Source organism: Pholcus phalangioides, unplaced genomic scaffold (assembly GCF_987345545.1).
Source record: "Pholcus phalangioides strain wild (caught in Gottingen) unplaced genomic scaffold, Ppha-v1.0 ptg000017l_1, whole genome shotgun sequence".
Classification (NCBI taxonomy): Eukaryota; Metazoa; Arthropoda; class Arachnida; order Araneae; family Pholcidae; genus Pholcus; species Pholcus phalangioides.
This window is the reverse complement of record NW_028301610.1, coordinates 65,961,623-65,977,853: the sequence shown is the minus strand read 5'-3', so window position 1 is coordinate 65,977,853 and position 16,231 is coordinate 65,961,623. Positions and strand designations below refer to the sequence as shown.

The 16,231-nt window shown below is 33.1% G+C and overlaps 1 protein-coding gene across 3 annotated transcripts in view; it reads left to right on the top strand.

The window, feature by feature from the left end:
- Positions 1-15,908, top strand: part of LOC149074650 (uncharacterized) — a 55,617-nt gene extending 39,709 nt beyond the window's left edge. Inside the window, exons 3-4 of one of the 3 annotated variants that reach the window (XM_089247084.1) lie at positions 1,008-1,172; positions 15,721-15,908. In XM_089247084.1, coding sequence (XP_089103210.1) covers positions 1,008-1,169 — 162 coding nt within the window. In that variant the 3' untranslated portion in view covers positions 1,170-1,172; positions 15,721-15,908. Of the gene's footprint in view, positions 1-1,007; positions 1,174-2,934; positions 3,173-15,720 lie in introns of those variants that run through there. The other 2 variants (XM_089247086.1, XM_089247085.1) reach the window with 2 other exon arrangements.
- The last annotated feature ends 323 nt before the right edge of the window (positions 15,909-16,231 follow it).

Here is a 16,231-nt window from a genome sequence, read left to right as displayed (position 1 = left end):
TGTTATTAGGCATCAAGAGGAACAAATATTGCAGTGGAACATGATGTCACAAACCATGTTGAGATGGTGAAAATCATGAAAAACACATGCAGGCTCTGAGTCTAGAGGAGGTGAATTTAACGCGCGGGACCCATTGCTTGGCCTCCACGTTCACTGGATCTCAATCTGTGTGACTTTCCTATGGGGTAATCTTAAATCACTTGTTTATACAACGCCTGTGGACACACTGGAGGATCTCGTAGCACAGATTGGCGTCGTTGTGGCAGACATCAACAGCATATCTGGCATCTTTGAGCACACGTCCGGGAATCATTTTTATGTTGTCGTAGACTGTGCAATGACACCAGCGGCTGCCACTTCCAAGAACTCTTCTAATAATTAATCAAATAAATCTTTTTGTCATTCCAGAACACCCTGTATAGAGAAGAATTGAGGCTAAACCTAAATTTCATGTAAATGTGAAAGTCATATAATGGGGTTTCTCTGTATAATAATGAAGCTTCCCTTGCAATGACATGTTCGCTTGGTTTATAAAATAGTAATTTGAATTTCACTGTATTCAATTGCTCATGGGCACAGTGCTGTCTTAAGAGCATCATGGGCCCCCGGGCCAAGTGGTTTTTCTGAGGCCCTACCTTGTAAATTCTAAAAAAATTCAACCTGATTTCAGTTTTGTGAGGCCCCTCTTCTCTGGTGCCCGGGTGGGCCCATGCGTTAAGACGGCGCTGCATGGGCATCCTTGACTCTAGTTATCAGTTTATAATTGATTGACCTTCACTGAATAGTTTAATGAATGCTACAGTTCTAAAATAACTCTACTAAACTACCTAATTAAACTAGTTTCTGTTCTTCATTTTGATAGTTCAATTTTCAGCTTTGTCCATCTCACATTATTTCTTTCATGATTCTTCATCATCACATAATTCTGCATTGGTTTTTTTTTCTCAGTTTTTTGAATAGAGATATATATTGAAAAAGTCTTATGTGTTCATTGCTGAATTTTTCAGATAAAGCAGTTTTCTGAAGCCTTTGAATCTCTTGAGAAACATTGTGAGCTTCTGGAGGTGAGAAAGCAACAGTTAGAAGATTTGAAGAGCTCTTTAATAGCTGATATTGAAAACATCAAAGACAAGCTTACAGAAGGAATCAGCTATTCTCGCAAGTCTTGAGAAGTATGCCGTAATATAATTTTCACTTTACATTGTAGTATACACAAACATATTCGTAATATAATGATCTAATTCAACAGCTACTTCTGTTTAGTAAGCAATTAACATGGAACTGCGCAAAAAAAAATTTGAGATTACTATTATTATGAAAGAAAATTATTTAAGTTGGAAAATGCAACTTAATAATAATTGTTTAATTTTGACTACATTTGCTGAAACTTTTATGGCAAATGTAGAACTTTCTGATTGCTATTCCTCATTGACTTTAAAATACTTGTGATTCTGAGAAGTACCATATTTCCATGCGTATAATACGGGGTGGCGCATAATCCTCATGCAAAATTTGAAGGAAAAAAAAAAACACCCCACGTATAATCTGTAAATCCAGGATTTAAAAATAAAAATTTAACTTGTGTTTCAATAATCAATCCATTGGTATGCTAATTAATGAAATTTATTTATGAAACACTAGCATTATTTACACACAAAACATAATTTACAGTTCAATGAAAAATCTTCAAATTCTGACTCATCAGGCTGATAACATCATTTTCTACAGATTGTCCTCAGTGGTAGATAATCCACATTTTTTAAAATGTTTAACAATCTGCGGATTATACGGAGGAAAATACGATAGAAAAAAAATGTCAATTGTCTCTGTACAAAATATACAGGGTGATTATAAAAAAACTATCCCGACATATGGGCCCCTAACTATCATACCATTCACAGAAACTGAATGAAATTTTGGCATAAGGTATTTTGAGGTATGCGCTCAAGAATGATATGGAAAACAACAGTGTCCCTCTAACAGTTACGGTTACAGTGAGAAAATTTCGAAAATATCAAATGGCAACCCCAAGTTTTTTGTATTGGAATGTGATCTCCATTGTGAAAAACCCTAAATAGCGTTCGAACGGCAACTGTAGCATGAAAATCACCGGCGGTAGATAGGCTAAAAGTGAGGACAACCAATAAGGACAGAGAAGCAGCATAAAATAAAGCATTTTATTGTGTTTCACAAATTTTCCACATGACCTTGTGGAGGACTAATCAGGCTGGGATCTCAGCCGAAGAAACGGTGTGACGAATGAAACGAACATTAATGCTCTGGTGCACGGCAAAGTCCTTTTTACTTTTTCCTTGCCTAGCTCCGCGGATTTTTGTGCTACAGGTGCCATTCCAACGCTATTTAGTGTTTTTCAGTATGGAGATCGCATTCCAATACAAAAAACTTGGGGTTGCCATTTGATATTTTCGAAATTTTCTCACTGTAACCGTAACTGTTAGAGTGACACTGTTGTTTTCCATATCATTCTTGAGCGCATACCTCAAAATACCTTATGCCAAAATTTCATTCAGTTTCTGTGAATGGTATGATAGTTAGGGCCCATATGTCGGGATAGTTTTTTTATAATCACCCCGTATATAAACAAATGAAAAACATCTAATTGGTGAAAACTTTAAACAATTCATATAATTAATCATTTCATAAATTTAAAGAAATGTTTTTTAAAATAAAGGAGATTAAACACTTAGTTTACAAAAATGTAGCAAATTTATGAGACAATTTATAAAATAACTATATATTGCACAATAAAAATTATGTAATAAATATATAAATAAATTTACAAAATTTAGTGAAAATACAATACTAAATAATTATGAAAAGTATAAATTATAGAGTAAGTTTTCATAAAACTGGATTGGCATGGGAAAGAAATTAAAGTAAATGGAGAATTTCTCAACCATTTATGTTTTGCAGATGACATTATTATTATCAGCAGTAATCCAGACAAACTAAAAGAAATGATACAAGAATTGGCAAAGGCAAGTAGTCAGGTGGGTTTGAAAATGAATCTGCAAAAGAATAAAGTTATGTTCAATTCCTTTGATTTGAAGATGATGATCCTGCTTAACAACGCAGAGATAGAAGTAGAAAGCTATGTATACCTCAGTGGTGTAGCCAGGTTTTGGTCAGTAGGGGGAGCGAAATTCAGAAAGCTGCCATTTTTTGTTCCTGATTTAGGTGCAAACATAAAATTATGCATTAGTAAAAAGAACTTGAATTTTTTTAATTTAAAAAAATCAAATTAAATTTATTTTGTTTTCAGTTGATGTTATTTTTCAAATCAAATTAATTACTTTTCAATTTTTTAATTAATTAAAAATATGCAAATTCTATTTTATGTTATGTGTATTTATACAAATGAAAACACCATAAACAACTGAGAAGTCGCCCTAAAAGTTGGTTGGAAAAAAAAAGGAGATTAAAATACACTTATAAAAAATGATATAAGAGAATAAAATAAAAAGAAAAATATATACTACTCTTTCTCCTTCAAAATTAATTTTAATTCATCCAAGATATTAAAGTACAGAAAAATCTTCATGCTTCCATTTAATCACTTACATCATGTTACTCTTTTCGTAAGCACATATCACATGTACACTACTACTACTTAATCGTGTACATACTTCCAAGACATTTCTTGTATGGAATTTCTAATGAATTGGTGCATGACGGAAAGTTCTTTCTTATATTATGCATGACCATAATGTATCTATGATGTCATAGTTATGCTTGGTTTGTGTTCCAGAAGGTTTGTCATCTGTTTTCCATATTAGAAGTAAAAACTGGCAGATGCCTGAAGTTTGTGTTATGCAAATACCATGGTGGGAAGCCTGCCTGCTCTCTGTGGGAAAAATTTTTAAATAAAAGATTAGTTAGCATTCATACCTCGAAACTGGAAAAATGCGGGAAAAAAACTCACTACAGTCAACAACTATTGTGCTGCTAGTAGGGCTCAAACTGGGATCATCGTGATATGAATCCATTATGAAGCCCATAAGATCACACAGTGGCTATCACATGCTACTAAATTGCAGATGCAAAAGCAGAAAGTGCCATGAATCAAGAAAGGTTTGGGAACCACTGCTTCAAATGAATTGGTGTGTGCCGGAAAATAAGTATCTGTCTATAATGTATTAAGGTATATCTGAGGTGTGTTTGAAATTCCACTGCTCATCTTCCGAAACCAAGTGAAAGTGGCAGGTGTATGAATAGATTTGTAACATGAGAGGCTCGCCAGTTGCCGATATTACGATGGGAATCCCACAGATCGCCAGCAGGAACTCCGTGGGGGATCATCGTCAAACTCAGTGCAATTTAAATTTAAATAGTAAATGTTTTGCAAAAATAATTATACATGAAAACGCAATATTTTCCCTTCATGCCATCAGTGGGCCATGGACCACTTTGCGGTCAATAATTTCAGGAGATTTTCAATGTGCAATAGGCTTAACATTATAGACCTTGGCCAGGTCTCAAATTTTTACATTTTGTGTGTTCCCAATTTCCATATGTTAAAGCTACGTAATAGTATTTTATTCCATATAAATATGCAAATAAGATGTTTGTTAAAAGGTTTGTTAATTTCAGTACCATTAATTCTGATTTGTTCTTGTGATTGTGGATGAAGAGTTTCTTCATATATGGCAGCAATGTGATGAGTATTGTCACATTTGATTTCTGCATTAGATTTCATCGAAGTCGATAGCTGAGGTGATTCGTCCGGCTTCGTTCCGTGTGAAGGGTTGTCCTCCTTCCATTGTCATGAGTTGATGATCTACTTTCTTACTGTGTTGCCGTCTGGGTAGTACGTTTCTCTTCCTATTGGTCGTCTCTCTAATCGTTCAGTCGTCTGCATGTGAAAGTATGAGGGGACGCCCTCTCATAGAGGATGGAACATTGCTGACAGATTTTGAGACGTGTTTGCGTCCTTCCTGGACTCGCTAGTGCAGATTCTTGCTGAACACATTCCATCGGGATGTGATTCGTACTCTTAGACCATTCCTCCATTATAGAAGTTGTGAGAACTCTCATAACAAAGTTTTGAAGGGTGCTCTGTCGGACCGATTCGGTGAGAACATATTAATAACATTGTGATATTTTCTACAGGATACCCTTCAGAACTTCATTATCAGAGTTCTCACAACTTCTGTAATGGAGAAACAGTCTAAAAGGGCCACCTCCCGATGGCACAAGTTCAGCAAGAATCTGCACTACCTAAGAATTAATGGTGCTGAAATTAACATAAACCTTTTCACAAAATCATCTTATTTCAATATTTATATGGAATAAAATACTATTACGTAGCTTTGACATATGGAAATTGGCAACACACAAAATGTAAACATTGGAAACCTGGCCAGGGTCTACAATGTTAAGCCTATTGCACATTGAAAAATCTCATGAAGTTATTGACCGCAAAGTGGTTCATAGCTCACTGACGGCATGAAGGTAAAATATTGCATTTTCATGTATGATTATTTTTGCAAAACATTTACAATTTAAATTTATATTTCACAATTCTTTTATCACAGATTGAAATAATTTTTGTTTGATGGTCTTCCGGCTTCCTTTGGAGAAACTGTTTAAAGGGTTTTTCAACTTCTGCTCAAAGTTGAGCAGGCAGTGTGCACAGTATATATTTATTTCTAGTGAAATAAATTCATGGGCTGTGTTTTATAACAAATCGGAGAAAAATGAAAATATATCAAGTGATTAATGGTACAGACTAGTGCAGGGGGTTCTCACTAGTCTGTGGTGCCCTTTTACCCTAATCAATACTTATCCGCAGCTCCCTAGGGTAATTTAATAAAGAAATTTGAAAAACCTTCTGGTTGCTCCGTGGTGCCTACAAAGGTTGGCAGTGCACAGTTTGAGAACCCCTGGACCAGGGAGTTCTTGGTTTTCCCCCTCATTGTTTGAACAGAGGACCTTCGGGTAAATGCTGACAAACCACATGATGGCAAAGTCAATATTAGTAAGCCCTCATATAAGTGCTAATTGAAAAACAATAAATAATCTTATCACCATCTTTTAAGAGCAGACTACATTTCGCAGGCACTTTTTTTCCCTGAAATAGTATATGTATGTATCTTCAGTTACTTTTAAACTTTCCACGTAATACATGGGCAATTTTAGGCCCGGTCTAGGTGTCTCAAGTGCAAAAGAACTTCATGTGAAGATGAGATCCAGTTAAAATTTTCAAGAGTAAACTTAAGCAGGAATTTCTAAACAGGTGGGGTCCTCTGATGCTCATAAGACGGCCTTGTGTAGACTACCAATGTGTTGTTGTGAGCAATAAAAAACATAACACCTGGAATTTTGTTTTAAAAAGCGATGTGTGTATATAGTCCATTTATATTATTTTATGTCAGAAGTATTCAACGGATTCTCAAAGTGTGCGTCACGCTCGTGGCTTACGCCAACTTTTTTTGAGGGGCATTACAGTGCATTGGTGTATTGATGCATGTTTATTCAGTTCTTTGAAGTGGTTCTTATTTACATTAGGCTAGGGGTTCTCAAGCTGTGTGGCGTGCCTCCAACCTTTGTCAGGGGTGCCACGGAGCGGTGATCCTGACAAAGATTTTTCAAACATATTTTTTGTTAAACAGCTCTAGGCAGCCAGCAGAGCTTGCAGATAAGCATTGAGTAAGGGAAAAGGGCACCTCAGGTGGAAAAAATTTGAGAACCCCTGCATTAGGCTATTCTGGGCAGCTGCGGATAAATTATGATAAAGTCGGGGGCCTCGGGTGCCAAAAGTTTAAGAAACACTGATCAATTGGGGGGGGGGAATATACGTGTTATGAGTTATACATATATATATAACAAACATGCAGGTCATAACTTTTTAAAGAGAATAATTTCTCTGATTCAACACACTACTGTATATGCGTAATGATGAGACAAAGTGATTCAAAGAAAAGAAACTACACCATGAAAAAAAATGATTCTGAGGAAGTCATATTTCAACACAAAATTATGCATATTATCAATGCATAATATAGTACAATATATTATCGTACAAATATCGATGACTAATTTCCTCTCTCATTCTCTTCATTTTAGAGCACTATTGACCCAAGATTATAGGTTTTTATTTTACCCACCTTTTTAAGAAAAACTTTTTGAGAACCCTCTTTGTGTTTTATCTGGGTTTTTTTTTAGGGCTCTAAAGCTCAGAGTAGTTTCCACCTTTTCCTAGTCAGACACTGCCCTATATACAAGCTAGTAGCTCTTGCCAACGCAGATAACATGGAATTTCTAGGCACTCTAAATCTAGCCAAGTCTCCTGTACCTAAGGTAGTATTTCTAGGATCTCAAACTCTACCTGAGGTGCCAAAAAAAAGGTGATACATCTTGAATCCTAGCCATTACTTCATAGGTTCAGTGGTCTCTCCACAATAGGTCCCCCGTGCTTAACTTCTTCAGAAGGCGTTTTAATCAAAGCTCTTGGTGGCTGAACACCATATCCTCAGAACTGAGGTGCCTATGAAAGGTATTTTTAGGAACTCTACCAATCTCAGCAAGAAGTGAGCCAGATTCTGTCCTTTAATAAAGGTGGGAACAGGCTGATCTGAACATGCTTCTAGATAAAGAGCTTGAGAGCAATTTTCAAAATGGTAATGAAAAAAATCTCCATTCTTTTTTTCCTTCTCTCAACTGACCCAATCACTGTGAAACTGCAAGAGGTGCATATATAAATGGAGATTTTTTCTTCTCACTCATCATTGAAGATAGAAAATGAAGTCAGTGAAGGTAGAAAATAAAAATTTGATCTTTTTTCTTAAAGTTTTTTAAACATCAAAATTCATTTAGGAGAATAGGTGCCAATATAGGCAAAATTTTGATTTTGGTCCCCCGGCTACGCCACTGGTATACCTGGGACAACAAATTACCATGGACAACAGAATCATTAATGAAATAAAAGATGAAATTAATGAAATAAAAGAATCGGGATCGGATGGAGCACTTTTGGCAAAAATTAATTTTGAAGAGCCACCTGTCATTATGCCTGAAAAGAAAAGTGTTTAAACAGTGTGTGCTACCAACACTGACATATGGAGCTGAAACATGGACACTCACAAGCAAGATGATACTAAAGCTACAGACAACACAAAGAAGGATGGAAAAATGTATGTCAATCATCACAAGGAGAGACAAAACAAATCGTTTGGATATGAAGCCACACAAAGGTATATGATATCATGGAAAGAATTAAACGTTTAAAATTGGCAACGCCGTCTTTGTTTACAAACACATACGTTTGAGAGCTCTCTATTTTTTGTGAATATTAGACGAATTTTAACAAGATATTGCATGATAGGGATTATATCTTGAAAAGTATGGTGTATTTAGTATTTTTTGTAGCCATGGAAATTATAAAATTTACGTAAATTTATCAAAATATATATAATGTAAACATAAAAAGCACATGTAACAAATTGACAACAAAACAACGATCATAGTGACATCTAGAGAGATATAGATGGCTTCTTTCTCAGCCAGAGATATCAAGGAAACAGTTATTTTCCGGATATTATGCTGAGGTGAGCTCGGAAAGAAAAGTCATCATGTCTCCGCCGGGACTCGAACCCAGGCCTCTTGCATACGCTTGCCCGGTATGCAAGAGGCCTGGGTTCGAGTCCCGGCGGAGACGTGATGACTTTTCTTTCCGAGCTCACCTCAGCATAATATCCGGAAAATAACAGTTTCCTTGATAGTGACATCTGTTAGTCAAAAAGTGAAATATAAAAAAAAAATCAGGAAGTAAGTATATATATATATATATATATATATATATATATATATGGAATGTGAGAACTGTAAAGGTGCCATTGTGGACAAGACTGAGGTATTTCAATGCAAAAAATGTGCTCTGATGCTACACCCGGTTTGTGTAGGAACAAGCGAGAGTGCTTTTAGAAGAATGGCTAAAATAAAAAAAGATGCTTATTTTATGCCCCAAGTGTGAAAGTGTTAATGCAGAGGGAATCGAAAAAATCAAAGCAGGCTTTGACGACAAACTGGAAAAAATCATTGAGACACTTCGACTGGAGATGAAAAATTATTTTACTGCTGCAATCGGAAAACTGGCAACAAAACAAAAGGAGCTGAACAAAGAAACAGTTGACATAACAAAGGCAATAACTTTTAATTCACAGTGTGTTGAGGATCTCGGGAAAAAGATATGTGAAATGAAATTATACATTGAATGTATTGATAAGGAAAATAAGGAAATTAAATCAGAAAATCGAAACCTAAAAAAAGAAGTGAAGGAGCTCAAAATCAGAATAAATGACATAGAAAACAAGAGTAGAAAAAACAACATTGAAATAAATGGAGTTCCAGAGATGCCTTCAGAGAATATCTTAGAAATTGTGAATGTAATAAAGCAAGAAATAGGGATACAAGAAAACACAGAAATAGAGAACCTGCATAGAGTACCCACAAGAAATGAAAATAAAAGCAAACCTATAATAATAAGATTTGCAAGTGAACACTCAAAAAAATTAGGGATACAAAAGGCAAAGTCTCAAGAATTGACAGCTGATACAATAAACCTCAACTTCGCATCCAACAGAATATATATAAATGAACATCTTTCACAGGAGAGCAAACGTTTGTTTTTCCTGATCAGAGAGTTTAAAAAGAGCAACGACTTCAAGTATGCTTGGGCAAAAGATGTAAAAATTTTCCTCCGGAGACTTGATATATATATATATATATGTGTGTGTGTGTGTCTAGAATCATAAGAATAAGGAAGACCTCAAAAAGTTGAGTGCTGATGAACAATGAAAATAATATAAGGGACTCTTACCAACAACAACCTACTCTGGAGGAAATATGTGAAGTAAATAATTTTTTTATTTATTCCTTAAAAAGCAGCAAGAACATTAATATGCTCATCTTGAATATACAAAGTTTAAAATCCAATTTTGATAATTTTCTGGTATTTTTGAGGTCGTTACCTCAACATATAGATATTATATGCCTAACAGAAATATGGTTAAAGGAAGAGGAATTATTCAATTATGACATTGTCAATTATGATTGTTTGAATGATTATCAAACATATTTTAACTGTAGAACATATAGCATCGGGGGGGGGGGGTCATTATGTATATTAATAAATTAAAAGCCTCAAAAAACCTTGCAATTTCATAACTGCTGAAAGCTTATGTATTAACCTGCCAGATTGTGATATTGATATCTTATTACTATATAGATCTCACTCATATACTATTTCACAGTTCAATGAGGAGTTGAAGGCCTTTATCTCAAAAACAAAAAAAAAGCATGTTAATCACTGGGGATTTAAACATTAATATATTAGAGAATAATAATGAGGTATCAAATTATCTTGACATAATGGCTGTAAATGGCTTCATTGCTTTACAGGAGTCAGTAACCAGAGAACTACATGAAGGAGGTACTTGCATTGATCATGTTTTTTATAGATCAAATAAAAATACTTTACAACAATTCTCTGTACTTAAACCCACGTTACTGATCACTATCCAATACTTGGTTACGTTGATTTTCAAAATCAAACGAGTATTAAAAATAATAAAGAATACTCCAAAACAAAAATAGATTATACTAAATTTTAAAAGATTGATCTCAAATGTATCCTTTGGAAATGTTTTCTCAGAAAAAGAAACAAACAAAAAAAAAAAAAAAAAAAATAGACAGTTTTCTGATATTATCTCACTTAATTCTAACCTCTGGACCAAAACACAACAATGTAAATGTAATAGAAAAAATGAGTGGATTACTAAAGATCTCATACTGAAGATAAATACTAAAGAAAAGTTATATAAAAAATATAGGAAATATCCCAACATACTTGCATATAAAAATGAATATAAGAATTATGATAAAATGTTAAAATTTCAAATAAAAAAAGCTAAACAAGAATATCTAAAAAACAAATTTATTGAATGCAATAGAGACAAACAAAAACAATGGAATTGCATAAATACTTTTATACTCAATAAAAATAACAGAAAACAAATACTCCCAATCCATTATGATCCTAAAAATTTAGCAAATGACTTTAATAAGGAATTCATTGATAGAAACTTGAATACCAATACTATAGGATACACACGTCAACATGAAAGTATATATAATATTGTAAACTCAATAGCAATTATAGATATTGATATACCTACTTTAAAAAAATTAATAAATTATTTAGATGATTTTAAAGCAATTGGTTATGATGGCTTAACATCGAAAATGCTAAAAATAATTTCATTCTATCACATTGAAGTATTAAAACATCTAATTGACTTGTCAATCAAAGAAAGTTACTTCTATGACGAAATGAAATATTCCCTTGTTTACACAATTTACAAAAAAGGAGATCCTAATAATATGAATAATTACAGACCAATTTCAGTTCTCCCGATTTTTTCTAAAGTAATAGAGAAACATATGAACAAACAAGTTGTAAATTTTCTAAATCATATTTTTTTTGCACCAAATCAGTATGGATTTCAACAGAAGAAAAATACAGAAATGGCAATAATCAAACTTTGTCAATACATGAATACAGGATACAATAATAATAAATATTCTATGATAATCTACCTGGATTTAAAAAAAGTGTTTGATAATATTGATCTAAATATATTAACACAAAAGTTGCATAAAGCTGGTGTTAGAGGAAGTTTTCTGGAATGGTTCAAAACTTATTATTGTAGAAGGCAACAGGCAGTCGTCATCAATAAGAAAATAAGTGAATACCTACAGGTTCAAAAGGGTGTCCCTCAGGGATCAGTTTTGGGCCCTACATTATTCTTGATTTATATTAATGACTTCTATTTGCTGAATCTATGGAAAACTTGTGTCATTCGCTGATGATACAGCTCTTTACGTGGAAGATGACAACTTTGAGAACCTTATAGAAAAAACAGAGACCTCAGATACATTAATCAATGGATGACCGAAAACTAACTCAAATTAAACGTAGTATCAATGCATTAAAACAAGAAACATAAACTCCAATTTCGAGATCTCCATTAAAATACACACTTGCCAACAACAAACACAACGGAACTGCAATTGCTATGAAATAGAAAGAGTGCACCAATATAAATACCTAGGAGTTATTATACAGGACGATTTAAAATGGAACTTGCAATGTGATAAATTAACTAATAAAATCCGATTTTATATAGTTTTACTTTATAAATTAAAATATTTAATAGATGGAGATTTCTTAAGAGACGTTTTTTATGCATGGATTTATTCAATTATAACCTATGGATTATGTGCCTGGGGTGGGGCTTACCTAACCAATATTACGAAATTAAATAACACCTACAACAAATCAAGCCATACATTGGACATTAGACAGCTATACATTTACAGACTTATAAATTTTGTGTTCAAAAACAATAACACTGGTTAAAGCAGAAAACAAACAGAACTTCGGCAAGAATCAAACATGAATTTGAAGTCCCAAAAACAAGTAAACACCTTTTTCAAAAATGTTTCTTGTTTACTGCTCCAAAAATAATGAATTCATTTCAGTGGACAGCTGATAATCGTAACAATAAATATGATGCTTTCATGTATGCAAAAAGCGTACAAAATTACGAAAATATATTTTAAGATTGTTTAATATTGTAATTGTTAAAATACAATATAAATAACGACATCAATATGAAATATTGGAATAATTTAATCACAGCTGAAATAAACATTTTTTATGATGTCATGGTACAAAAAATAAAAAATAAAATAAATAAAAAGGGTATATGTATGTGTATATATGTATATGTGTATCTCTATGAGCATGTACGTAGTCATGTGAGTATGTATGTGTGTATATATGAAGGTATTGTGGAACGAAAAGGAAAATTCATTTCATAGACTAATTATTTATACAAGAAATATAACTCGACAATTTCAGATCTCATAATTCAAATTTTTAGAGTGCATAAATTTTTGAAATATTCATATATTATTACATAACATTTATTAACATAACATACGGTACTTAGAAAATGGCGGCAAAATATAACAATTTAATCCATAGGGCTGCCTGGAAGGACGCTATGTTCCTTGCAGTCCAATATGACTATTTATTGTGTTAATGTGTTGTTCTGTCTTTTATATGTATTTTGTGTTTGTTTTTGCAAATAGAAAAAAAAATAAACAAATAAAAGGAAATGGGCTGGACATATTACAAGACAACAGATCAACCACAAGTATTCTGGATTGGTACCCCCGTAGGGTTAGATGTCTGAGAAGATGACCCCAAACAAGATGGATTGATAAGATACGAAAAGTGGCTGAAGTCAGCAGGATGGCATAAGTATCAGACAGAGTAAAATGGAAAAATTTAGAGGAGATCTTCATCCAGCAGTGGATTGAAAGCGGATTATGAAAATGAAATAATAAATTTACAAATAGTAAAATAATAAATCTACAAAATTTAGTGAAAATAAAATACTAAAATATTATCAAAATAAATATACAGGGTGAATCTGACCTATTCTGGCAACCAAAATATAGATGAACCCAAGGGGTCATGAAACACCCCTCCCACCCTGTCCTGTTTCAAACGGTGAGTTATGATGGTTAATCGATTATAGTAAAATATGTGTCAAGTCTAAAAAAACCTACATTTGTGAAGTTTCTAAGAGATCTACACTCAACTTAAGCACATATTTGCTTAATCTCTATTACAATCTCTCTATGCAATCTATATTGTAAGAAGAGCAGAAAAGAATTATCTGTATTTGCTAGTACTGTTTTGGCCAAAAATTGTTTTTGTAATCAAGTCATTTCTGTCATTTTGCTTTGGCTCGAGTCAATCTTATAGGATGCTGAAATAGTGCTATGAAGAAAAAAAAATTTTTTTAGGGATTTTTTTTACTTATTATGCTATGATTATGTTGTACTATTGTTTCTAATTTTTTCAGTGGGAGCCCTGATTAGGGCAGGGGTCCTCTGTAGTGGGAGGGGAGACTATGTATACATATACAGTCATATCCACTTATAATGGAGTTGGAAAAAACAGTGAATTTGATCGTTGCACGCGAACTTCAGTATATCCATACTGGCTTGGAAAATGGTACAATAAAGCAAAATGAAACATTATTTACAAGCACATGCCCATGTTTTAGTAATATAAATACTTTAAAAATAGATTAGATTGTATATATATTAAAAAAAAATTGAAATTTGATTGAAATTTTCCATAATTAAATACATGAACAAAAATATGGTAATTTATTTTTCTTTGATATGATTTTGGGCGTTGAATGTTTTGTGTTGAAAACATATTTACCTAATAAGCATGCCAAATGTGAAGTCTTCTCTTTTAGTAGGATTCTGGTCAGTGTGTGGAACCATACATTATTTCCTTCTTACTTTTTTTGAACAATGCAAGAGATGCCTCCGTATCAGTGTGAGGTTCTTCTCTGAATCTCTTCCTACAGTTGTTCAGATCACCATCGGATTCTTCAATTCTTCTTTGCTCTTCAAAATCGTGAATAATGAACTTTTGTCCATTTTGGCTTTAAGTCAACTGTATAGCTTTAATTTTGAAAGCTATAGAAAGTGGTTTGTGCTTGAGAATTCTGAAAATTTACTCGCACATGATAACATTACCACAACTAATGCTCGAAACTAGCTAATGAAAAGTTACAAACAGGGACGTTTAAAGTGTTAGACCCCTATGGGTGCTCGAATCGAGTTTTGCATAGGAAACTTTGATTTCTGAATCAATGCTGGGGCTGCTCTGATGCATGATAAAAAAATACTGTGGGGAGCACCCACAGCTTTCTGGCTCTGACACCACTGGTGGCAAATACAACAAAGGCATTTTGGAGGTTATTGGTCTTAAGAATAAAATATAACCTTTCTCTTTCTTCAAGCAAAATTGGACTCAATGAACAGTAAAAATAAGCTAAGATGATTTTACAATAAATGTCAAAAAAATGCACCAATAGAATGTCTTCCAGAAAAAAAAAAGCATTTTCCGCTGTAACTAAGCATTGTAGAAAGGTTAATTTTTAGATAAGAAATACAAAGAAATTCTCAAAAAAATTCTTGTTTAAAACCAGTTGAAAATTTGTTATAGGTGTGTACTTTGCTGAAATTGATGTTCGTCATAAGCAAAATAACACATATAAGCAATACGAAATTCATGGGACATGGAGAAAATTCATAATATCCATGTTTTTTATAACCGTATTCCGGCTGTATTAGGTTGTGTTACATACATCTCTGCTCATACTTGTGGTGCTTCAGTTCACAAATACATTTAATGTTTTTTTCTCACTGCAGCATACACCAAGCTGCATTTAATTATTAGTATTATATTAATATTATTATGCAAACAACACTAATACAAACTTTAACTATTTGTGATTAACTACCTAATAGATTTCCATTTGTATTGTGGCTCTAATAATTTAATTTGTTGTTCATTTAGAAGATTCATTTCATTTATTACATTAAAAGAAAGAACCTAAAAAAATAGTAGCAGAATAAAACATTTGCTTCAGAAGGCAGGATGTGACATCCTGATACGCATTCTGGAAGTCTATCACATCACCAAACTAATTATTAACCTACTTGCTATTTCTTATTTTTTATTGTTTTAAGTTAATTGTTTAACTGGTTTTATAAATGTCTAAATATCAAATTCATGTGAAATTCATGATTTCACTGTTCCAGGAAAAACCTTCATTTGGAACCATCTGGAATTTTTGAAAACAGGTGTAGCAGAATTGGCTGAAAAAAAAGCAGTCATAAGGAACTTGTTCATCACACTATTTATTGTATCACATGATTTTTGCATTTTCAGTTGACATTGTCATTACTTTTGATGAGGGTCAGAAATAAAATTTCACCTACAATATTGACTTTGAGCTAGTTATCTTGTGTTCTCTGTTAATTTTCCAATTTTTATTAGCAAAGTACATATTCCAGAAGTACAACATTTACAGATTCATAATTGGAACTGATATTAAACATTGCATAAATCACCAACATTAATTTGGAGAAAATGGATTATTTTTAATGGAAAGAAAGGGAGTGGTAAGTTGGAGAGCATGTGATGTGGGTGTGTGTGTAGAAAGAAAATAACCACCATAGCTATAAGGAAATTCCTGAACTATTTTAAAATCTATCCAAAAAAAAGCTCATATAATGATTACTAGGGTGAAACTTTGAATGCTTTATAAAA